At 40.0% G+C, this 23,702-nt stretch overlaps 2 protein-coding genes across 5 annotated transcripts in view; both read left to right on the top strand.

Moving 5' to 3' along the window:
- The first annotated feature begins 32 nt into the window (after positions 1-32).
- On the top strand, positions 33-16,171 carry PECR (peroxisomal trans-2-enoyl-CoA reductase). Its single transcript, XM_062579220.1, has 8 exons — positions 33-152; positions 3,212-3,345; positions 9,071-9,236; positions 9,890-9,971; positions 12,199-12,295; positions 13,592-13,702; positions 14,295-14,406; positions 14,523-16,171. Exons 1-8 carry the CDS (start codon positions 35-37, stop codon positions 14,609-14,611), a joined length of 909 nt encoding a protein of 302 aa, XP_062435204.1. The 5' UTR covers positions 33-34; the 3' UTR covers positions 14,612-16,171.
- A 5,578-nt stretch (positions 16,172-21,749) lies between these two features.
- Positions 21,750-23,702, top strand: part of MAP3K2 (mitogen-activated protein kinase kinase kinase 2) — a 50,257-nt gene continuing 48,304 nt past the window's right edge. For all 4 annotated transcript variants that reach the window (XR_009958721.1, XM_062578176.1, XM_062578175.1 and 1 more), the window contains exon 1: positions 21,750-21,847. The gene's annotated coding sequence lies outside the window, so the exon portion shown is untranslated. The remainder of the gene's footprint in view (positions 21,848-23,702) is intronic.

The following is a 23,702-nucleotide window of genomic DNA, read 5'->3' as shown; positions in this document are numbered from 1 at the left end:
CGGCGGCGCGGGCGCGAGCGCGAGCGCGGGGAAGATGGCGGCGGCGCCGCAGCGGCTGCTGGCGGCGGGGCTGTTCCGCGGGCGGGTGGCCGTCGTCACCGGCGGCGGCACCGGCATCGGCAAGGCCATCGCCGCCGACCTGCTGGCGCTCGGTGGGCACTGCGGGGAGGTGGCCTGGGGGCAGCCCGCGCGCGGCGGGCGGCTGTGCCCTGCCTTTGCGGGAGTGGGGTCGGGCCCGGGGGGCAGCGAGCGGGGTGCGCGCTGAGGGCGCGGTGCTGGGTGCGTGATGGGCCGTACCGGGTCGAGGACGCGAGCCTCGCTCCTGAGGGAGCGGCGGGTCCGTTGGTGTGAATATGCCGGACCAGCGTAAGCCGAGGAGAGCAAGCTCGCGTTGACCTGGCGCTGCAGCTCCTGCTCCGCCAACACTTAAAGATGCCCTGTTTTAAACATAACATTCAGAGTGAGGATATAGTAAACCTAGGCAGTTTTCCTGATGCTCAGTCCTAAGTTATTTTTTTATCTTGCTTAACTGCATAATGCTCTGATGCTGTTAAACTGAAACTATCTTGTTGCTTCTGAAGTAGCAGCCTTTTGAACTGTTGTCTGCATGTTAATCTTAGAGAAATGGTGCTTGTCTGTTGATGCTTGTGATAGAAATATCTTGAAGTTAAAGCATTCCCATAGCGGCGTGTACCTTGTAGGCTTTCTTCGTTAATCACCTATCTTTAATCAGCCCTTAGCTCTGGACTGAAAGGCAGCCTAGGAAACCTCTAATCTACCTTGCAACACCTTTTCTGCCGGTTTCAAAATAAATGCTAGGGAACATTGACGTCTTGACTGGGTTCACATAATGTTTGTCATCATGATTACGAGTGCGCTCTTCAAAATAGCGGTGCCCAGCCTTCTGCCTCACCGTGCCCCCGCGATCTGCGCACCTCACCCGTTCGCTGCGTAGTGGAGGGCTTGTTTGGTTAGCACTGCGCGCTGGGGGGCATGGCTGCCTGCCCTGGCTTTGGGGGCACCAGCTTTCCACTTGCTCGGTGAAGCTGAAACAAGGGCTAGCTCAGCTACCTTCAGGTGCCTGGGGAACTAAGTGTGATATTTAAAGTGTCTTTCCAGCTGGAAAAGGTGCTTCTCAAGTGTCATCATACTTTTGGTTGATGATGTTACCCAGTTATGTTAAAATTGCACTTAATTTGAGCTGCATTCTTTTGCTTAAGTAAAATACAAGCAAGAGAAATGTTTTGACTTATAACATCCTGAATAGAAAGCACATTTAAAAATCTCTACAAAAGACATGTGAGAAAATGAAGAAAGGAGCTATGTTTAAATCCTTGGGATATAACCTCCTATAAAGCAGATGTCTCACCTGCAGGCTTACTGGCTACTCCTGACATGAAGACAGCCTGGAACCGTTTGCATATATACTTTCCATATATATATATACTGCACCTTTTTAGAGGAGGTCTGGATGCAGCACCTTTAGGAGCATCCTCAGATAATGCCCATTGTGGTGAAAATCATTTGCTTTTCTAGCCAGTCTGTCCTTTGTGAGAAAAATAGAGACTTTATTAAAGTAGCATCAGTTTGTACAGTAGGTCCCAAACCTGCCTCAGTGAGCTAGAATCTTCCCATGTCAGTGTATTTAGTAAAAATTAGTGTATTTAGTGAAAATACAGCCTTTTACTGGCCTTATTGTGTATCAGTGTGTGTACTGATAAGCACTTAAGCTGATGAATATTACTATGCTATTGTGAATTATTATTTCCTGTTAATCAGTGATCCTGTTAATCAGTGATTGCATGTGCTGTTGTATGAACTGTACTCCAAGTTAGTCAGGTTGTTGTGCAGGCAACTGGAATTCTTAACTTAAAATGTCAAGAGACCTCAACTAAGATCTGTACATGTGCTATTTTAGAATGGTCACAGGCTGAAAACGAAGTACCCATTCCTAGGGATATGTAGTTGCAGTATCTCCTGGAAGAAATTTAGCTGCTCTTTGTAGTTTTATGCATAGTTTCACAAGACAGCCTGAGCCAAATGAACAGCTTGCCACTGCTCCTTACTCCTACTAGTTATTTTGAGTTAGTTCTGGTGTTTGTTTGCCATATAGGAGGCCAAATTCCACCCAGTAAAATAGCAACAGAAAAAAAAACACCTGGCAAAAAGTTAACTTTTTTTTGGCTAGTCTAGTGTGTTGAATTGGTTTATGTTTAAGCTGATGAGCACCGAGCTGGTATGAGGAAGGGATGGCTTATGCTGAGAGACTAAGATTATGGAAGGGGAAGGGGAAGCAAGATCTCCCTCCCCACTAGGCAGCAGCAAGCTATTAATTTGCACGTCCATAGTTGGAAATGTCATGCCTACTGGATTCGTATGGGGAATTAATTTCATGTGGTGTGTTTTAGTCTTTGAAGTAGTAATTGTTGAAGACAAGCTGTCCTGAGTCCTCTGGTAACAGAAGATAGTCTGTGAATGCCTGCCCTTAATTTTGTGCCTGCATCATCATTTTCTGTAGAATGCCTCCAAATACTGAAAGAAGTGGAAGGCTTGAGCTCCTCTTTAGTTTTTCCTTTCCTATCCAAGGCAGGGCTCGGAAACATGCGGAGGTGCCATGGGGAAGTATCTGTCCCTGCTGTCCATATTTTGCAGATACATGAATTCATCTCCTACAGCTACCATCCTGTCCTTCAGATTGTGTAGAGTTAAAGAGGAGAGCATTACATTTGCTTGCCACTAGTCAAAATTACAGCCTGAGTTAAAGCAAGCCTATTTTCGTGGTTTGAGGAGCAAGTGTTTCTTTTTTTCTTTTCTTTTTTTTTTTTTTTTTTTTTTTTTTAATCAAGACCTGATGAAACAACTTTAAATCACATAATTGATAAATGAGACAGCTTGGGCAGAGGCAACAAAAAGTGTCTGAAAGCTACTTTACTGACTCTGCAACTCATAGGCTATCCTCCCTCCTGCAGGAAAGAGAAAACCTTGTGGACACTTTTTCAGTTGTTCTTCTCCTGGCACAGGGTCTTGTTGCTAAGAAGCTCCTCACATAAGTAATTTCTCTTTCTTGCAAGCACTTCATCACAGTATCTCCTAAGCAGTGACTAATAAACACACATCCTACAAGATACTTCCATGATGTTATTAAAAACCTAGTGTAACTGTAATTTTGAATATCCATTAGCTAAAAGATTTTTTCATTCTGTTTCAACAGGTTGCAGTGTTGTTATTGCATCTCGTAAATTTGACCGATTAAAAGCCACAGCGGATGAACTGAATAATAAATTTTCTTCCATGAGTCCTGCCAAAGTGACTGCTATACAATGCAACATCCGCAAAGAAGAGGAGGTAAGCACAAGTGATCTTGTGGCACTTAACATGTCGCAGGTATATAGTGAGTACAAATTCTCAGATCTCCAGAGGTCTGGCCTTTTCAGGAGTGTCTTAAATCAGGAGACAGGTGTAGTGCAGCACTTTTAAATGAATCTAGGTACAGTTAAAGGAGAAAACCATTTGTTAGCCACCTAAGCAAGAAAGTATTTATCATTGAAATATAGGTATGGGTGGTTATAAAGTATTCACAAATATTACTAGGTAAAGTAGTTCTTAGTATTGGTATGTTCTGTAGCTGAGCCTGAGCCCTATCTGTGGTTCCATCTTACATCTCTTGGCTGCACTGAGGGAGTGGTAGCTTGTGCTGATGGAGACCGACAGAACTACTTTCTTCAAAAGGGAGTCATAGCATGGAATCTCACTGTTGTGACTTGACACAATTTAATTTACTTATTGACATATATTCTGCCTTGTCAATTTTGTTTGACTAAAGAAAAAAAGAGAGATTTTTTTTAGCTGTGTTTTGATTGTTGCTTACAATTTGAGGTGTGCAAGACTGTTGCTCTCAGTCCTTTGTAAGAACTCTGCCTTATTGAGTGAGATCTCCACTTCAGCTGAGACTTCTTTTCCTTCCTTAAATTACAAGTACTTGGTCTACATTCTTCGGAAGTCTGCATTCATCTCTCTGTTTTTTAACTTTAATTAAACAACTAAAAATATATTGTCAGGTTGGACTTTTAACTTAATCAAGACTGCCAGAAAATATTCCATTGTTCACTAGTTGCTACCGTTTTCTTAACCTTTCAAAGAAAATCTAGCAAAACTTAAAGGAACATTAGTGACATTCAGGAGCTATGTGAATTCAAATCCTATCTTAGTTTACTACAATAAAGTAAGTAAAAATAAAATATTTCCCTCATAGAACAGCTCATAGCATAACATATTTATGATATCCTTAGAGTTTCTCTCCTGAAAGAGATGAACCCTGGCACTGTGCAGTATGACACTTCACCTATCACTGAATTTTAGGATTGCATTTACTACCATCAGTATAGATGCAATATAATAATAGGTTATGACATGTCGGAGTGCAACTTAAGTGATTAAAGATACGTGAAAGAAAAAGGAAAAGCGATGGAAGAGGCTTGAGCCTCCATCTCCATCACTTGTTCTTCATTTCTCTAAGTGAAGAATGTCATCCTGGTTTTCATTTTGTAATTGGACAAACTGGAAGGAAGAAATTTGAATAGAGAGGATTTAAGAAAGATGAAAGTGCTTTCAGAACTGTCAGACGACTTTTTTGCATCCTATTCCAAATCATAAAGTAACTCACCTGCTCTGAAGATAACACAACTTTTTCCTCTTGTCTACACTAGTTGGATCTGTGAAATTGAAGCATTAGAAGGTAGATCTCCATTCACATAGTGAATATGTGGCTGTTAGAATTCTTTCTGGCCTACGAAGAGCCAAAAAAAGGTGTATAGAATAAACTGCTGCAGAAGCTTTTTGGTAGATATCATGGGAATAGCTTAATGAATTCACATTTTGAAGTCTCTTAATCTTTATCTTCGGAGGCTCTCTTGCTTTCTAGCAAAGCTTTCTTTTCATTTAATGTACAAGAAATAATCCTGCTTGTTTGACGGAGGATTTTTCACTGCATAATCTGTCAGGTTTATTTCTGTCAAAATGGTCTGCTGTTTCTTGTGTTGACTAGTTTTCCAGTGAGTGTTTTGTAAAGGATCACAAACCTGTTTTGTTTTTAAAGATAGAAGACTAGAGTTCTGGAGTGCTGATTTGCAAAGAGCACCTGAGATCACTGTATTCTGATTTCATGGGGCCTCCTCTGAAGCAGTGGTTGTGCACCTCTCCCTTATCCCGTGTTCTGGAGTGAATGCAGTGATCCATATGGTTCTGAGCGATTATGAAGCTGTATAGATTTTAATTATTTGAATATTTTCCAATCCTACCACACACAATGTGTTGGATACAAGAAGAGCAGGTCAGATTGTTCCTGCTGAGATGTAGACATGACTGTCTGTGTATGTATGCGGCTCTTGTCAATTCAGCTTTCTCCGAAAATCCAAGGATAAGTTAATTATGGTACATCAATGTAAAGACTGCCAGAGTGGAGGAGAGAAACCACATCCTTTTTACATTACAGAAAGAGCTTTTTCTTTATCAATTTGAGTATTGGGAAGGAGGAGCACCTATATGTGTCTCAAATGTTGAGCTACAGAAATTGAAAGGTATGAGGAACTTCTTAACTTCATGTAGCCTTTGTGCTATATGCCCTGGAGACACATTTCTTTAACTTGCCTCTAGATGAGTGAAATATAAAGCCTTGTACTTCTAGTAGGCTACTGCTCTTGAAATCAAACAATTAAATTAGAATTCTCTGCACAGTGTCCCTTTTCTGTACTTCACCTCCAGTAACAACTACTGCTGAAGAAGACCCTGAGGCTAAAACCTACTGTCTGGACATCCGACAAACAAGATTCCTTGAAAAGTGCTCAACACAGTGATACTTACCACTTTAACTTGTCTTGGAGTTTGCTAGTGGCTTTTCTTTTCCAGTAAGCTTTGTAGCTTAACGTAGTCTATGGTGGTGTATAAATACTTAATGTAGTGGAAAAGAGTGGCTTGATGGAGCACTGCAGATAACAGATTCCTGTTGTCTTATTTTAAAATAAAACAGCAATAGCACAAAGTAAAAACACCTGATATCACTGTGCAAGAATGGTCTCCAAATAGCAAACCTCTGTACTCACCCTGTACCAAGTAGCTTGCCTATTGAGTTTTCCTAACATTCATACGTCACCTTGCACTTATCTGGACATTTACTCCTTTTCTCTTGGTATGAATACTGTCATCTCAGTTTCTTAACATTATCTGCAGAAGTGTGCTACTGCACAGTATTTTTGAATTGCAGTCACACAGAAAAGGGCAATATTGAAGAGTTCCAGTCTTCTGGTTATGTGTCTGAACTTCATGACTTTCTTTTTTTCAATCTTTGTCAGAAAATGTGTCCTAAACTCTTAGCTAAACTTGTTACAGTTTGTTTTATTCCCAGGGACACCCTTTAGTAGCTGGGATTTTTTTGAAATTCTTTCTGTGTGGATTTCAAATCTTTAGCAATGGTAAAAAACCTTCTTTCGTTCTTCAATGTAATTTAAATATGTTCTACCAGTCCCTTATTCTCACTGTTCTGTCACAACATTTACTTTAATCAAGAGAAGTGCTGCGATGATGCTTTCTATACAACAGAGGATACATTTTGAAGATTGCTGTAATTGGACCTATCCAAAATAGATGTCTAAATTTCTACAGTCTAGATAATTATCAAGCTATAGAGCCTGCCAGCTCTGCTGTCTTTCAGAAAACAAAACTAGTAGCTGTATTGTTTCTATTGCTCTGACAGTATGGTGAGGCAAGTAGGAAAACCAGCAGAGGTTCATACAACTTGAGAACCATTTTGAAATGATAGGTTATAGCAGGTTCTGTGTACTTGATGAAAACTTGCTTGTCATGTCTCTTCTGAGTGCATTTTTTTTCTGTTAATTTGTCCATTTCTTTTTCCACTCAGGTAAGCTTCTAGTATTTGCATTGTTCTGTGGCCAGAGGTCTCACAGGTGGGTGTGTATGTGTGTCTGTTTTGTGAATCTCCTGCCTCGTCCTTTCACCAGATGGCTTGAAACTCTTCTACTGGAAGACAGTGCATGATTATTCCATTTGCTTTCTTCTTCTTTTTGTTTGTTTTTTATTTCATTTTAATAGATTCTTAGAGTTTCCCCTTGTCTCTTTTTTTTCCAACGTAAGTCCTAGTCTGTTTAATCATTCCTCATACAGAAGCCATTTTTCTTCCATAAATAAGCCCTTGACTTGTGGACAATACTCAAAGTAAGATTAGCAGGCTGACAGGGAGAAAAAAGTTTGATAACGGCAAGCAAAGTATAATTTTTGCTGTCTAACATGAGATCAATTTACCTTTCCCTGATTGTGAGCAAAACTGAAGTCTTGTGGCAAGGGTTTGGGACTGCTGCCACAGATGCTTTTTTCTCAGATCCTACAGCCTGCACTGACTGCCTCAAGGAGTGAGATGCCAGAGATGGTGCTATAGATATTTACATTATTTTATAATGCATCTTTTTAGTCTTTCAATCAGACTTCTGTCACTATGCCAGTTTGTTTAGATTCTCTTCTCCAGAGAGGTGCATGCTTATAGGATTCACACTATCCCATTAAAACATTCTAACCTGATTGTTAGCAACAAAAGCTGTAAGACTGCAATTTATGAGATTGAGTCAGTGATACTCTTGGTAAGATATAGATCATTCATTGCTTATTCTTTTTTTTCTGATGTTTTGTATTACTAACTCAATACAGAAGAAGGCTAAATGGTGTTCTTCTGCAAGTCAAATCTGTTCCATCCGCAGCATTGCCCCGACTGATTTTTTTTTTCATCTGTGTTTTGTTTGACTGCAGGTGCTAGATTAACTCTTTACATCTGCTTGGCTAGGATTAACTGATCCATGGTGTCCTGTTATGATAGCTAATGCAGATGCAGGAAACAGTTCTGGTATCCTACTTCCCCTGTTTATTAAGTGATTGCTCTGAAGGTCTCTCATTATTACTTTTTGGTAGGAAAAAATATGTCAGCTTTGGTATCTGTGAAATCTTTGAATGCATTGGAACATGTTCCCCTACAGAAGTTCTCTCGTGTGCTTTGTGCAAATGTGTGGGGAAACTGTTGTTTTTCCAAAACACAAGACAGTGGAAAAGGTTTAGCTGACAACCTGTAGCTCAGATTAGATCAGTGTTAGTGCTAGGTTTAGAGTCTCCCAAGTTGAATTTAAGCCACCCCTTTTCTGTGCTGCAGCTCTTTAAGTGAGTGAACAGAATATTTTGCTATTTGCTCTTAATATCTTCTCAGAGTACCCAAAGGCATATAGTGCCAGACAGTGCTCTTAATCAGCAGTGTTCCTACTGCTAACAGACAGAAGGTTTCTGTTTATTCAGACACCTTTCTTTTTGCTAAAGAAAACTACTTGATAGCCTTACTAGCATTTTATTTAGTTTCTCTTCTGTCAGATTATAATCTAACTTTGTTGTTCTGCATGAGAAGATTGGCTGCTGCCAACTCACGTGTCAGACCTTCAATGAATGCACAAAGCTTCTAGATAAGAAAGTTAAATTTTTTCAAGATTACTTTCCTTTCTACTGAAATACAGCAGCCATTTTTAACAGTGCTATCACACTTTATTCTGTTTGAAAATAAGGAGGAAAGTAAAATATTCTCTATTCAAAACCCTCAGGAATATGGATTGGATGAAAAAAACAGTAAACTACCTAATATAAAACTCTTCTACCCTCTGATGCAAATACCCCTGCTCTATTGGAAAATACCAAGAGACTTTTAGTTGATCTTAAATAGTATCCTACCAGCCCCACCACTCCAGCTTCAAAAGCATAGCTTTCCCTCTTTTTTCAGTGCTGATGTTTTGTGTAGCACATACATTATACCAGGAAGATTTATGAGGTAAGCATGGACTCAGCCCAATCCTTTTTGGTTGATTAAACCTGTCATACTGAGTTTCCAGCCTGGAGACTGCTGACCAACCTCTGAAGACTGGTACTTCCTCTTTATGTATGAAAAGGATTTGAGTGAGAAAACTTCTTCTGAGAATGAAAATGGGTACATAACTTATTCAGCATACCACACTATAAATAAATAAAATTTTAGGTAGAAGCTTTGGTGAAGTCTACACTGAATCTGCATGGGAAGATTGACTTCCTAGTGAACAACGGAGGCGGCCAGTTCATGAGTCCTACTGAAGCCATCCGTGCAAAAGGCTGGAATGCTGTGATAGACACTAATCTGACAGGAACCTTCTATTGCTGCAAAGCAGGTGAGGAGCAAACATTATGCAGAGGGTTTTTTTATATTGCTTGTCTTACCAGTATTTCTGTAAAAGTTTCTCCCCCTTCTTTTTTCACATTCTTACCTGACAGTAGATACTTGTTTTCATGAATCTCATCTTAAGCTATACCTTAAGCTGTACATTATATTTGTTAATATACACAAACACATATGTACGCATTCAGTGGAAAAATGACCTTCTGGTTAAGGACAGGTTTGGGGAGTCAGTTGGTTTGGGTGTTGACTTAAAGGATGATAGGAAAACCATTTAACTTCTCTGTCTTCCCTGTGTGTAACACAGGAGAAGACTTTTACATCAAAGATGTAGAATTGAATTTATGTTTGATATGTGATTTTCAGATAGCATTAGGAAAATAGAAATGAAAGCAACTTACATAGAAGGCACAAGATCTTGATTTCTGTCAAAGCCTTCTATACAAACACTGAGCCTTATGTGGACTGCACTGCTTTCTTACCAGATCAGTGCTGAGACTGTGGTACAAAGAGCAGATTGTTTGTCCAAATCTGCACAAGCAACTTGTAGCAGAATTGGAATTAGACTCCAAATTTGGCATCCAATTGGCAATTTTGTTTGTATGTATTTCCTCTCATAGTTATAGGTTATCTTCCTCCTTCATACAGTGTACAATGCCTGGATGCAGGAACATGGAGGAGTCATTGTCAACATTACTGCTGCCGTGAGAAATGGGTTTCCTGGAATGTCGTAATATTCTTTTTACATTTTCCTATATTTTTCTCTAAAAGTTCTGATTTCTCCTAAATACTTCATATTCTTCTAGAAAGCTGTGCATTGGGCAACAGCAGAGAATAGAAACATAGGTGTGTTAAGAGAGCAGTACTATCACTTGGCTCTCTCTGTGAGGATCTCTTACTGATTGAATGGAGACTGCGGGAGTAAATGAAATCTCTGGTCTTTGCCAAAGAGTTTGTAAGAAACTGTGAAGCAAGACTTTTGCAGTGAAGCTTTCACTGGAAATGGGATGTGAGTGGGAACTATGTGCGTTCAAGTGTAACTTTTGCCTGTTTTCTCTCCAAATCTCTGGAGGGTTTGCAGGAACTTGGCACCTGTTGCTCTGCTCTTCTGCTGTCAGTTTACAGGTCTTGATGGTGTGTAATGAGTTATGGGACTAGAATTAGGTGCAGGAGGAACATTCCTAACATGTTCTAGGTTGCAGCTTTGTCCTTCACTTCAAATAATCCCTGCCTGTTTGATTTTGCTTTCTGCCCTCACTTTATGGCTACCTTTTCTAGCTGCAAAGATTTTTTTTTCTGTGATACATAGAATCAGTCCTATTTACTCTGCCTCTTTCTTTACTGGGAGAAGGCTCATGGGTGCAAACATTACTATGTGTTTTTTTGGTTTTATGTTTTTTTTTTCTGGCAAAAATGATCAAGGTTTTCTGCATGCCAGTGCAGCATCCTCTCCATACACTTACTGTATTTGTTCAAATGTCTTCACCCTCAGAATGGAGGTGATCAGGAGTCTTTTGGTTGAAAGTTTTCCACCAAAAAGTGTCAATATGTTGAAAGAGAATAATGTTCAGAAAATGGTTTGTTTCAGTTATTTTCTTTGCATGAGGAAACTTAGAAGTTGTCAGACAGTTTCCTAACTGAAAAAATCAGTTAGGAAATTGAAAAAAACTCTTATTTTACTTTTTACTTTCTTCAACAGAAATTGTAAGTTCAAAAATTAATTTTGAACAAATGTTGTCTTACCTCTCTTTGTCCTAATTTGGCTTGAAATTTTTCAAAATCTCAAATTTTAAAGAAACAACAGCATATTTTCTCACTGGCTTGTTCTTGACAGTGCAAAATACATCTGGAGATCCACAGGGTGGTGCTGAAGCTACAATTGTTTTAGTTTCACTGCTCTAGGTAAATCTAGTTGAACTGTCACTGAATAGGTTGATACACCAAGAAATAAAGAACCTAGTTCTGAATAACAGTGGAAGTAAGTTTTCCCAAATAACTGTTTTCTGCTTTTGTAGATGGGTAGACAAAATTACTTTCAGATTGAACTTTTGTTGAAATGTTGTTTTTTTCAGAAATGTAGTATAGAGTAGTGTAATATCCTTTTACAAGTCTAACCACTGTTTGTGCCAAAAATCGTTTCCCACAGTCTTTCATAAATAACAATTTTCAACCTAAAACTACTCAAGTTTGATATTGTGTCAGAAGGTCATTAATTTTTGTCCTAAACATATGAAGAAGTCAGGTTTTAACCAGTTTTTCTTATTCCTCAATCAAAAAAGCTCTTCTTTCCTGCTACATATATCATCATGTTTGATATGATGGCACTTATGGCATCTCTTCTGTTTTGCTAAACTAAAGAAGCTAAAATGAGTCTTCTGTCAGTCCCACTGTCTGCTATTCAGCTTTGTCGTAAATTTGTCTGCATCTGTTCAAGCATGTATTCATTCATACAGGTTTCCTGTAGCAGCAAGGTGTATAAATGGCAAAGGGATATGCGATCAGTATGCTTGTGTTCCTGTTTTCCCATCTGTAGCAATTTTTGAACACTGGCTGATCTTAAACACATCTGTGTGGCTTAAATATCTTTCAGACTACTGACCTTGCAAGGTTTGCCTTACTTGTGCGGTGTATCTTTTATAGTTTCACACACCTGCAGGTTTATCTCCAGTTGTTTATCATTCTGTTAGCCTGCTTCTGCAATAAAATGTAGCAGGCTTCATTACCACCAACTATGTTGGACAATAAATATTTGCAGAAATGATAGAAAATCTTAGCATAATTCAGCTAAACTGCGAAGCTATGGTCAAGGTTCAAACTAGAAAACCCCTCTGCATCTCTGATGCTTAGTCTAGCAATACAGCACTATCCTGATTATCCTAGTGAGACTGCAGTAGAATGGAGATTGGGCAGTATTATCTGAGGGAGCAGATGCTTCTTTTGCTTTCTTTTCTTAATAGGCATACAGGAGCTGCAAGAGCTGCAGTGAATAACCTCACGAAGACTTTGGCTTTAGAATGGGCCCACAGCGGAGTAAGAATCAACAGTGTTGCTCCTGTAAGTAATGGCAAATGACAGAATAACTTTAGTCATCATACATGCTCATGGTTCAAACGCTCAGATCAAAAGGCATTTAAAAATCTAGAGTCTGTAGTTTGTGAGTTTTCATTTTTTAATTCCCTCATCTGTGTCCTTCAGGTCCTTTGAGAATGTTTTGTACTGTTTGAACGACAAGTGAGGAATGCGGGATAAAGTCACTTCTGCATTCTGCTTTGACTTGGCATTCTGACTTTTCTAGCTTAACCAAAGGACATCTGGGAGAAGTGGCCTGTTTTACAAGAGCATGACATAAAATTACACAATTTTTTATATTTTAATAACAAATTATTTCTGAGTTTACAAAAGTTTCTCTGTATGATGATCAGGTATCCTGGTAGTTTCCAACTGTGTTTACAGTTACTGTGAGAATCTCTGTGTCACGTAATGTCTTTTACCTTCATCTTCTACATGTCAAGTTAGGTTAGTCTTTTAGACGTAAAAGGAATGTGTTTGGAGTGGCCCCTTCAAAGAGATTAGTTGTAAAATTGTGTGTTCTACTTTTTCTTACCAGGTAAATGTAGACAAGAAATGACTACAGGTAGCTAAAATATGCTTGCCACATTTCTGAGAAAGTAGGTAGCATGTAGCAATTGTCTTAAATAATCTCATGGAAAGACCAGCTATATTTTCATAGCACATGATGTTGCAGATACAGAGGCTTTAGTCCTGCCTTTGAAGTTTGAGATTCCATCTGTTGTGATTTGTGTAATCTTCACTCTTCTGTTGAGAACAAAATGGGAAAGGAAAGCTGTCCAGTTATTTCTACATTCAGAATTTATCTTATCTTATGGTATGGTAAGTGTCAGGCTTGATTAACTGGTCCCTACGATGATCTTCCTGCTGCCTGTATAGAATGGTATAGTCTGTTGTATATCTTGTCCTAAAACAACTGTTTTGCTTTAATTGAAATGTGGAATGATCATTCAGGTAATGGCTCTATGTAGGCTCTCTGAGGCCAAGCTCATCTTGAGACTTGTTAAATATTAAGATTTATTTACATGTTTTTCTGTTTGTTCATTTTTCCAATTTATCAAGTAATTTTTCCAATTTATCAATTTCTCTTGACAGAGAAAGGCAGTCAAGTCACCTTCTTTCATAAATAATACTATCTAATCCAATTTAAAAACTTGCATTCAAATGCTGTTTAGACAGTTTAATTCCTCAAAAAAATCCCACTAATAATAACTTTACAATGACCAGAATTTGAATGTGTGCAAGATAATTTAATTGTCACTGTGTTGTGTTTTAATACAGGGAACAGTATTTTCAGAAACTGCTGTTGCAAACTATGGAGAGCAAGGTACAATAATGTGGTTACAGAACATCCCAAAGATTCCTGCCAAGAGGTCAGCAGTTCCTGAGGAGGTAATGTCTTTCAGAACATTTGTGATATTTCTACTTCTATTTCTGTTTTGAAGCTACTTTAATATATGGAGAACAATAAAGACTTTGAACTATGATGGAGTATTAAAAAAAGAAAGCTTGCAGTAATATGTAATAATGCCAACTGGGAGACTTAACCAGTAGCTACTGTTAAACTGAAAGTTTAATTTAGATGCCTCTTACAGCTGTAGTATTCCATAGCTGACATTAGTTTCTGAAGAGGTTGACCTACTGCAGGGAGAATTAGAAAGTATTAAAGATAGGTGTGAAAAAAATGTGATTTCAGAGTACTTAGCTCTCTTCTACCAAGAATATGTGTCTTTGATAAACTGGTCAACTTAAATATTTGTTTGGTTTTAGGCATCTGATGCTGATCTACGAAAAGTTGCTGTTTTTCAGCTGTTATGTACTCGATGTCTGTGGCTAGAAACTTAGCTTTGAGATTGTTAATGACTTTCATCGCTGAGTAGAAAATATTGTTTTCTCTTGCCCATACCAGTTTTTACAAGCTTTGTCATGGACACAAATGATTCCTAGCAATTTAAGAGTGATTAAAATTGTCATTCCCTGTTAGATCTCTCCTGCAGTGTGTTTCCTGCTGTCTCCAGCTGCTTCTTACATAACAGGGATAACCATGGTTGTGGATGGTGGCCAAAGCTTATATAGCAGTAACCTGGAAGTACCAGGTAAAAAAAAGGGCTACAGAATAGTGCCCTTGAAGTGGTTAAAACTGGGCAATGGGAGGACACAAAATGTCTACTTTTTAGATAACTAAGTACGTTGTTTTATTTGTTCTTCTCAGATCACAACAGATGGCCCCCACCACCAGAAGGAAGAAATTCTGAAATGCTTAGAAAGCTTCTTTCTGGCGAGTTCAAGCCAAAGCTCTAACAGAATGAGACTTCACCCTATCCCAAATTGGACATTTGCTGATTTTCTCCCTTTGTGGCTTACGTTTATAATTCTTACTAATCTGAATGTTTTGCCACATTGAGTGCCTTAATTTTCATTGATTATGTGTGAGGAATAAATCTTTTTCTCTGAAAACACTCACTCTGTTATGGAAAGAAGGTGTGATAGATTCAACAACATGTAAAGTCTTGAAGCACAAGCTGTAGTATAATATAAATTGCATAGAACTTCATATTTAAATACTAGTTTCCCATGTTGTCATGTTAACTCATAATCATTTTGTACGGAAGTTTAAGGCATGCTATATAAAGCTGAGTTGCAAGTTTCTGTATGAGAAAAGACAATAATTCAAGCTCATGGTTTTGTGATCTTGTAACATTCTACAGCTCAGAAGAAAAATATTGCCTTGTTTTGTGCAGTATCCTATTTTGTTGAGGGAGAAACTTGGAATCCTTCATTCACCAGTTAAAACACTTTCTATCCATACAGTTTTCTATTGACATGCAGTTTTCTTATGATTTTAACATACTTTTGTTTATCAGTATCCTAAAAAAGACATGATCTTTTGATCAATGGAGAGTTTTGATGTGAAAACTAGAGATGTTTTAATATATCACTTGAAGATGCTGTATTTGCTGTATGATTCACTTTAAGGCAAATGTTCCCTGCTATTTGATACTTTTGATCAAAATTTAAAAAACTAGATTATGATTTTTTGCTTTCTGTAACAAATTAAATTTGTGGCATCAAGTTGCTGTTATAGAAGCAACCTTATTAATACTTAAATTTGGAATGAACGTAAGAGTCTTTGCCAGATGTTTGTTCTCTTCAAAGATGTTTGACTTTTGTTTAATTAAAATATTAGAATTTACATAAGTACATCTAGATTGCTTTATGTCATGAAAATTTGAGTGCCAGTTTTGTGAGCAAAGGGGAAGAGGGGTTTGAGCATAAAGCTAAAATGCTTTGTGTAAGATTTATTCTACTTCTGATATATCCTTTTTTCTTAGCAATTGGTTGATCATTTATGTGGTTGTGAGGAACTTGTACAGAGATGAAGTCAACTTCTTCAAACCTCTTATGTGGGTATGTTTTGATTGAGTATGCAGCAGGCGAATTCCTGGAAGAAAATGTACCTATTAGGTAACGAAACTCTAGTAGCCTAGCCCTTTGCATTCAAGTGAAATTACTTGGTTTGTTAAGAGATTATTTCAACATTCTTCACATCTTTCTATAGAAATTTAAACATAGTTAAACAGACTTAAGATTCATGGAATTTACTTTCTCCTCCTGTTTGGCCGTCAGCTTCTATGATAGATGTGGACAGTACATTTGAGGTGAAACAGAAGTGATTTAATAAAACCAGATTACTTTTATTATATCCCAGAGCTGCTCTCTGTAGAAGTTGAACATAAACCTGGAAATAATTATTTAATACTGTTGCAAATCTCCTCTTTAACTTTGCTGGAGTTTGAACATTTGTAAAGAAGTTTATGCATAAGGATGATTAAACATATCATTCAAGTCTGTGAAACAAAACCCTGGAAAGGTTAGTGTTCTCCTGTGTGGGAGACCTGTTCAGTCTGCAATGAATAACTCCTCCACAAGTAAGAACAAATCTTTCTGCCTGCACTGAGTACAAGGCATGTTTATTTGAACTTTTATTCTTCAACTTCTAGGCAAAGCAATGGATGTTTTAAGAAGATATAAGCTAGAAGAGGTACTTTCCTGCTTTTGCTTTTTATGGCAAGAAGGTGAAACAAGCATGTGTGGAGTCATAATGCACTGCAGCTTAGTGTATTAGTAGAGTATATTCAAAATACTCCAGGGGTAAGTACAGTGGAAGAATATAGAAAATGAATCCTTGAAAGGAGAAGGGGAACATTAAAGTGTTCTCTGCATTTTCTGCAGTCATTTTGAGTAATAATACTAATGTGTCCTGTGTGCTGAGGCTTACTGTGAATATTAAAACATACATCACATTATATTAGATACTAGGATAGTAACTGCCTTGCTGTAGTGGTTTTGCAATCGCCTTTTTTTTTTTTTTTTTTTTTTTTCTAGCACTAGCGAGAAGGAAATGCTTAATTCTCACAGCTGAGGTTTTAATTTGTTCCTCCCCTTCTTGGTCCCTCTATAATGCAGATGAAATTATTTTAAAAATTTTTGCAGAAAAGAACACAAAGAACAGGTGTTGTCAGAATGAATGCTTAGTTTTCAGTTGTTAGTACTGCAGATAAAATCAGCTTTAGCAAATCTCTTCCTATGTCATAAAAACAGCCCTTGAACTAAGGGCATTCAGAGGTTTTTAAAAAAAATGGGTGTGGTAACAAAAACATCCTTGACCTGTATAAACTTGGGTAGCTGAAGTTCAGGGAAGACTGATTTTATTTAATTAAATAGTTTATTTTACAAAGGAGGTGAGTGCAACTGTGGAAAAGGATGGAGGAACCTTATGAAGAATGAAGGAGGCTTACTGATCAAACACTGAAACTTAAGCATTTCCTGCACTGAATGAGTAAAAAGCAGAACCATTGAAATGATAATTACATTTACCATTCTGTTAGAAATCTCTCCTAAGTTGCTTTAATATTTACCTCTGGCTGAAGCTTTAGTTGTTGTGCCTACTCATTGTCAGATATTTATGTGACTGATAAATGGATGCTTATCAACTACTACCTTGCTACACTGTCTAGTATTACATCTGAATAGCCATCAGAGAACTTTACAAGTATGAAACTAGTGTGGTTCCATGAAGGTGAATTTTTATAAACTGTACCTGCCAAATATTTTACAGATACCCTTTGTCTTGGGCACAATATTGATTATTCAGAGTATTTATCTACTGTAATATGAAGTCTGTTGTAAAAAGCTTCAATGTTTAAAGGTTAACAGTTATTACTGTGCTTGCTAAAGGGAGTATAGTCTGTGCAGTGCTAGTCTGCAGTAAGGTGCACTGTGTGCCTCAACATGCAAATGAATAATTACGACACAACAGTTGCTTGTTATAAGCTTTTATTGCTATGTTTATTCTGAATGGTTGTGTGGAATATCCTGTGTAATCCTCAAGAAGCCATTATATGTGCCAGAATAGTGTAACTTCATACACTTCTAATCAACATATCCTAGTTTACTCTTGACATCTTGAATAGCTGACTTGTGTTAAATGGCTGAGTAATGTAGACATAAGTGTAGTAATCTTATTAGCAAAGTCAACGGTGTTCATGTTTTGGGCTACTGAATATGGCTGAGTCTTGAAAGTAAAGGAGTTACCTCGTAAGCTTTAGTTGATGGAGTTGGAGCAGACAAATCTATCAGTACTGCGGCCCAGTCTCATCTGCAGTGTGCTTTTTTAGAGAAGTTAAATACCTGAATGACTACTGTATTTTCTTTCCTTCATACTTAGTTTTGTTTCAAGCATTACAGTCAAGTCAACAGCTGGCTGCATTTTTTTTTTCTTTTTTTTTCCTGGTGCTTAACTTGCATGTCTTGGGCAACAGGAATGCATCCTGAAATGCAAAATACTATGGCAGGAGATTCCAGTGTGGGTGAGAAATACAGTTGCTAGCGGGGAGGAGGGAGTCTCTCATCAGAGAAATGAGATAGTTTAAAAGAGACATTATAACAAGAAAGATTTTTTTTTCTTATATAGTTTCTTTTTACTATAACTAGCTCTTAAAGTGGCCGTAGATAAAGCTTCTCTAGCTATTGTTTCTTAAAACAGTCCTTTTGGCTTCTTTGCTTGTATTTCTATAGAAGTTCACATTTTTTTCTTGGTTTGTGATGATAAAGGAATTCCTATATCCCCTAACCACAGGTTTATGTGCTGTATAGAATCCACTTTTCACTCCAGATCTGTAAGTTTAGGGGTCGTGTTTGAAAGTGATGAATCTTGCAGCAGTGGTTTAGGACTGTACTCCTTCAAGCTGTTTGCTCTTCCTGTCTTTTTGCAATCAGCCTCACAGTGATGGTGCTTTATATTAAGAGGAAGTGGAATTGCTGAGATGCAGGCACATGATCACTTCTGTCATGGAAAGGCAGAGGTGCATAGCAGTCAGCTAGAGCCAGCGAGGGCCTGAACTGATACTGCTGTTTGCTCAGTGCACATGAGTGTGCGGTGTAAAATTTTTATGTAAAGTATTAGCTCTCCAGCCTGCGAGGAAGGACATCTTGATCATGTTATAACATCCTGGCATCACAAATGCTTTTAGCTTGTGAGCTCCCGAAAGAAGTAGTCTTGATTTTTCTCACCCATTCTGTCTCCAGAAGTTTGTTCCTGTGACAGCTCTTCCCTCTTGATTAAAAATGCATGAAGTTAATCCTTTTTTAAACAAGATCTTTTTCTGGATGTAGTTCAAAACATACCAGTGTGAGGAATCTAAATGGAGTGGTGGGGAGGTGAGAAGGAGGCAGAGATTTGGGGGAAGGGAGGAGAATGGCATGGCCTCTAAAAACAGCTGGTTCATGCCCACTTGAAGTGCTTGGAAGCTGTGGCTTTTGTGTTAACTCATACAGTCACAATTGTTAGCCTCAAGCAGTATCTCTAGAAGGTGAGAACCTCTTACTGCAGTGAGGTATTGATTCTGGAATCCAGGGAGAGTCACACTGCCAAATCTCAGTCAATTACTTGAGTAGATTCTCCTAAGATGTGCTTACCCTATAATTTCTACCTCCACTCCTCCCAATTTCAGTTGCATATGAAGGGCTTGTACCAAATGCATAAAAAACTAATGTGCTTTATTGCAGCTATAGTGTCATCTATTTTTATACTCTTCCATATCAGCAATTACACAGTTCCTATAAGCACTATTTCGCTCCAGTAGCATGACACATGATCTCAGATCCTTACTGCTGGGCTTGGGCTGAGCTTACTGTGAGCCAGAGTCATAAGTGCTGGTCCCTGGTGTTGACAGATTTTTTTTTTCTTAAATTCAATATTTAGCTGTTTATCCTGCTCCTGATACTGAAGAAACTCTGTTTTAGGGATTATGCCAGGGTAATGCCGATGCCTGTCAAGATGTACCTGACCTCAGCGAAGCACTCTGGGGATGGAGCTAATAACGCAGTCAGAATGCTCTCTGCTATGAAGGCAGAAATATAAAGGAGTACATAGAGGAAAAGGGCAAGTGAGCATTTTCTAGAATCTTGCTGGCTTCTTCTGTAGTAAAGGAATTTTGTTTTTGAAACCTATTGCTCACTAACCCTTCCTCCATCAGGGAAATCCATTTGCAAGATGCTAAAACTGACAAATAGCCATGGACTGGAACATTAAGGCAAGGGAAACACTGGATGTGCTTTCAAAGCTGTGTAAGCAGCTGTGGCTCATTGATCTGCTTGATGGTGCAGGAGCATCATACAAAGTCAGCATTACTGCTGGCTCTTTCCCTATCATTTAGCACAAAAGGTCACCTTTGTAGCTCCCTAGTTAAGACTCTTGGTCACAACAAGAATCACACAAACATAGCTGACAATTTTGCCTACTGTGGAAAAAAGCATCTTAACGTTGAGGAACTATTAAATATTCCTCATATTGATTCTTGAGTTCTTATTTATCAGTGTGATTCGGAGCCTTGTGTCTTTCTTTAACATACTTTATCAGGTGATTTTTCTTCAGTACTGTCCTTTTTAATGCATTTTTAGAAAAGATGACAGTGTCTGTCATCTACATTGTATTTCAGTGGAGGAGCTCAAAATACTCATGTTGTGGGCCTTGACACATAATCTCTTTAACTTCATATGCAATTCTTTCTGAAAGCTTTACTTGCCTGGATATGCAGCTTGAGGTCCTGTCTATAACGTGTCTACTTCAAAGACTTTACCAGCATAATTATGTATACCTATAATAATGACAGATTATAATACATAGTATAATAAAGTCTTAAACTTACAGTCGGGTAGGTTCTCCTGCCCGTGTCTAAAGTGGCCAAAACATTTTGTCTGGGTAGATCTTGAGGACATGTGCAGGTTTTACAAACCTTTGACTTAAATACTTCTGAGTGGGATGCCTCATGCCAGAAACCACATTATATGAGTTGTAGCTCATTTGGGATTACTGTGCTGCATAATCACGTGCAACCAAACAGACTACTGCTACCTTGGTAAGACTTTCTGAACATGTATTGCATATCAACATGTTTCAGAATAACATTTGCTAAGCATGCACAGACCATCTGTCTGTCTCATGCACAATGGATCATGCCTGCATGCTTATTTTTAAACGTGAGCAAAAATAGTTACATGGGCATAGCACTATTTCCTGTCATCTGCTACTTCGAGTGTAGTAGCAATAGGTGTCCTTCTTTCTAGCATACCTAAAGATGTTGGCTACTGTTGGGGACCAGTCCAGATCATGAAAGCCCCGAAGGGAAAAGCAGTAGCTTGGGCACAACTTAAAATTGCTTGACAAAAAAACACAGTGTAGCAGGCATAGCATAACATGATCAATAAGCAGTAATGTTAAGAATGTAACTTTCACGTGATTTGTCGTTCAAGATGTTATATAAACACAACCCATCACTGCTTCTGGAGGTAACGGCAGCATCTTTCTGGGAGGAAGCCGTGTCGGTAACACAGGGCTGTGCTCGGGCTCTCGCTGCGACCGTTACCGACAGCGCCGCGCGCCCTCTTCCCCCCCTCCCCGCGCCGTCGCGGGCGGCCTAACGGCGCCGCAGGCTCCCGCGCATGCGCGGGGCGCGACCCAACGGCCGTGTGTGCCCGGTGCGCACGCGCGCGGCTCCTCTGCCGCCGTGCACCCGCGTTTCCACTCGCCCTCGGATGCGCGTGCGCGGAGGCGGGCGCCGCGCGTCCGCCGTGACGCCGCGCCGCGATGACGTGAGGCGATGACGTGCGCGCGGCCTGCCCCCGGGGCGGTGCCGGGCGGCGCGGCCTGCGTCACGGGTTTCGGCGGAGCGGGAGGCGGAGCTCGCGGCGGGCGGCAGGAGCGGCGGCGGCCGCGGGCGCCTCACGCCTGCGGGGACCCCGGCGGCGGCGGCGCCCCCACCCCCTTGCGGCGCCGTTCGGCGCTCGCCTCCCTCCGCTGCGGGCCTCGGTGCGCGCCGCCTCCCCCCGCCGCCGTGCCCCCGCGCGGGCGGGCGGGCCCGGGCCCCTTCCCCGCCGGCGGGTGGGATCCTCTGCGGAAACCTGGCCGCTGCCTCGCGCGGCTGCGCCGGGCCCCGCGGCGGCCCTCGCTGCCGCCCGGCCTCCGCTGTGACACAGGTTGGTGCCGCGGGGCGGCTCGGGGCCGGGCGGACGCGTGTGCGGGGGAGCGGCCCGCGGGGGAGCGGGCCCGGCGGCGCGGCGCGGCCCGCCGCGGGGAGGCCTGCGGGAGGCGGCTCCAGCGCCCGCGAGGTGCCCGGCGCGCTGGCCCAGGCCGCCCCGAGGAGCGGCCCCGAGCGGCGTCCCCGCCCGCGCGGGCCGAGGGACCGGGGCCCGGTCCGAGGGGGGCTGTGTGTGTGTGTGTGGGGGGGGGACACGTTAGAGGTGTTCGCGCTACAACTGTCGGATCTTAAGGGTTTTATGCGCTCTAAAAATATTCATACGTGACCGTACGTGTCCCTGTAATCACGTGGTGATACCGTGGGCTCTTACATCGCTCCGCAGCGAGAGCGGTGCTGTGAATTGGGTATGTGGGTCAGGTGCGGCGAGGTGCCCTGGTAGGGGGAAAAGTGAACGTTAGGTGGCTCTTCCCTTCCCGCCCGAGAGGTGCGCTGCAGGGCCCACGCGAGTCTCCTCTGGCGTCCTCTCCTCCGTAATACGGTTTTAATGGTTCGCTGTGGAATTACTGAAGATGAAAGCGTTAAATAAGCAAAGTACTTTTAAGCTGTATTGAATCATTTAAGCATTTCTTGAAAGGATGTAAGCAATAATGGAAGCTTGCCTTGAAAGAAGAGGGATTTTTATAGCGCACAGAAAACGTTTCCAAACTACGAGATTTCTTTCTTCAAACAATGCAGCATGTTGCAGAGTGCAAGAGGCCTTCCAAAACAAGTTCCTATATATGTGGCAAAGGCTTAGTTGCAGAATGGATCTCTACATGCCTGACTTGCAAAACATCTTGGAGTCCCTTGTGGCGTAGCACTTGTTAGCAGAATACCCTAGAAAGTGTAATTTCTCTTTCTTACGGGATTCCCTAATGGATAGTTTTAAGGGAACAAGGAGTGATGAGTTAGTATTTATGCTTCATTGAAAAACTGAAAAGAATATTCTTTTTTTTTTGTCCTGCTCTGTGACTAAATTCTTCACTGCCACTTGAAAATAATAAAAATATTGTATGAAAATTTTACTTTGATGTGTTATTGGTATTTGATGTTGCTTATGGTGGCCAGCAATAGGAAATACCTGTTTCCTTCAAAATACATTTACATTCTTAGAAGAGGACTTAGAATTCTTATAAATTGTCATAGTTGCTATTGAAATGTATTGAACTTGATTATTAATTCAGCTAATGATGCTGTATGTAGTTCAATTGACTTTTTTTCAAAGGGTTTATTGTGTTTCAATAAAGCAAAATGGTAAACTAATATTTGTCAGACTCTACTGGAGAAAATCTGTGCAGTTTGTCTGGATAAATGCAGCTCAGTGGTTTACATGGCACTAATGGAAGACTATGGTGAAGAAAATGTGTTTTTGAATAGTTTATGACAGCCTGCTGAGATTTCTAAACTGTCAGAAGAAATTTTTTTTTTAAGATTGCTGTTGTAGTTGAGAACCTTGAGAGCTTGTATAGTGTGTGTGAATAGGTAGATGTCTGGGACAGGTAGAGAGAAATATGTAAAATTTTTCAACCTGTAGCGTAACAGGAGTGTTGTTTTGTTGTATGGTGTTTAATATCCTGGTAGGGGAGATCATATATAAAAATACTTTTTCCACTTTATGTTGATAAATCTCTAGGTACTTTATGGTAAAAGTAAATAACTGTTCACATTTGGTCATAGTATCATCACTGGTTCTTTCATATTAGTCTTAAGAAAGCTGGATTATGTGTAGACATACAGAGTTTAAAGCTAAGGTTAGATATAAAAGCCTTTTTTATTATTATTATTATTTATTTATTTAAGGATATGGTCTTCTG

The sequence above is a fragment of the Rhea pennata genome, chromosome 6 (assembly GCF_028389875.1).
Source record: "Rhea pennata isolate bPtePen1 chromosome 6, bPtePen1.pri, whole genome shotgun sequence".
Classification (NCBI taxonomy): domain Eukaryota; kingdom Metazoa; phylum Chordata; class Aves; order Rheiformes; family Rheidae; genus Rhea; species Rhea pennata.
The sequence above is the reverse complement of the archived record's forward strand: the minus strand, read 5'-3'. Positions and strand labels throughout refer to the sequence as shown.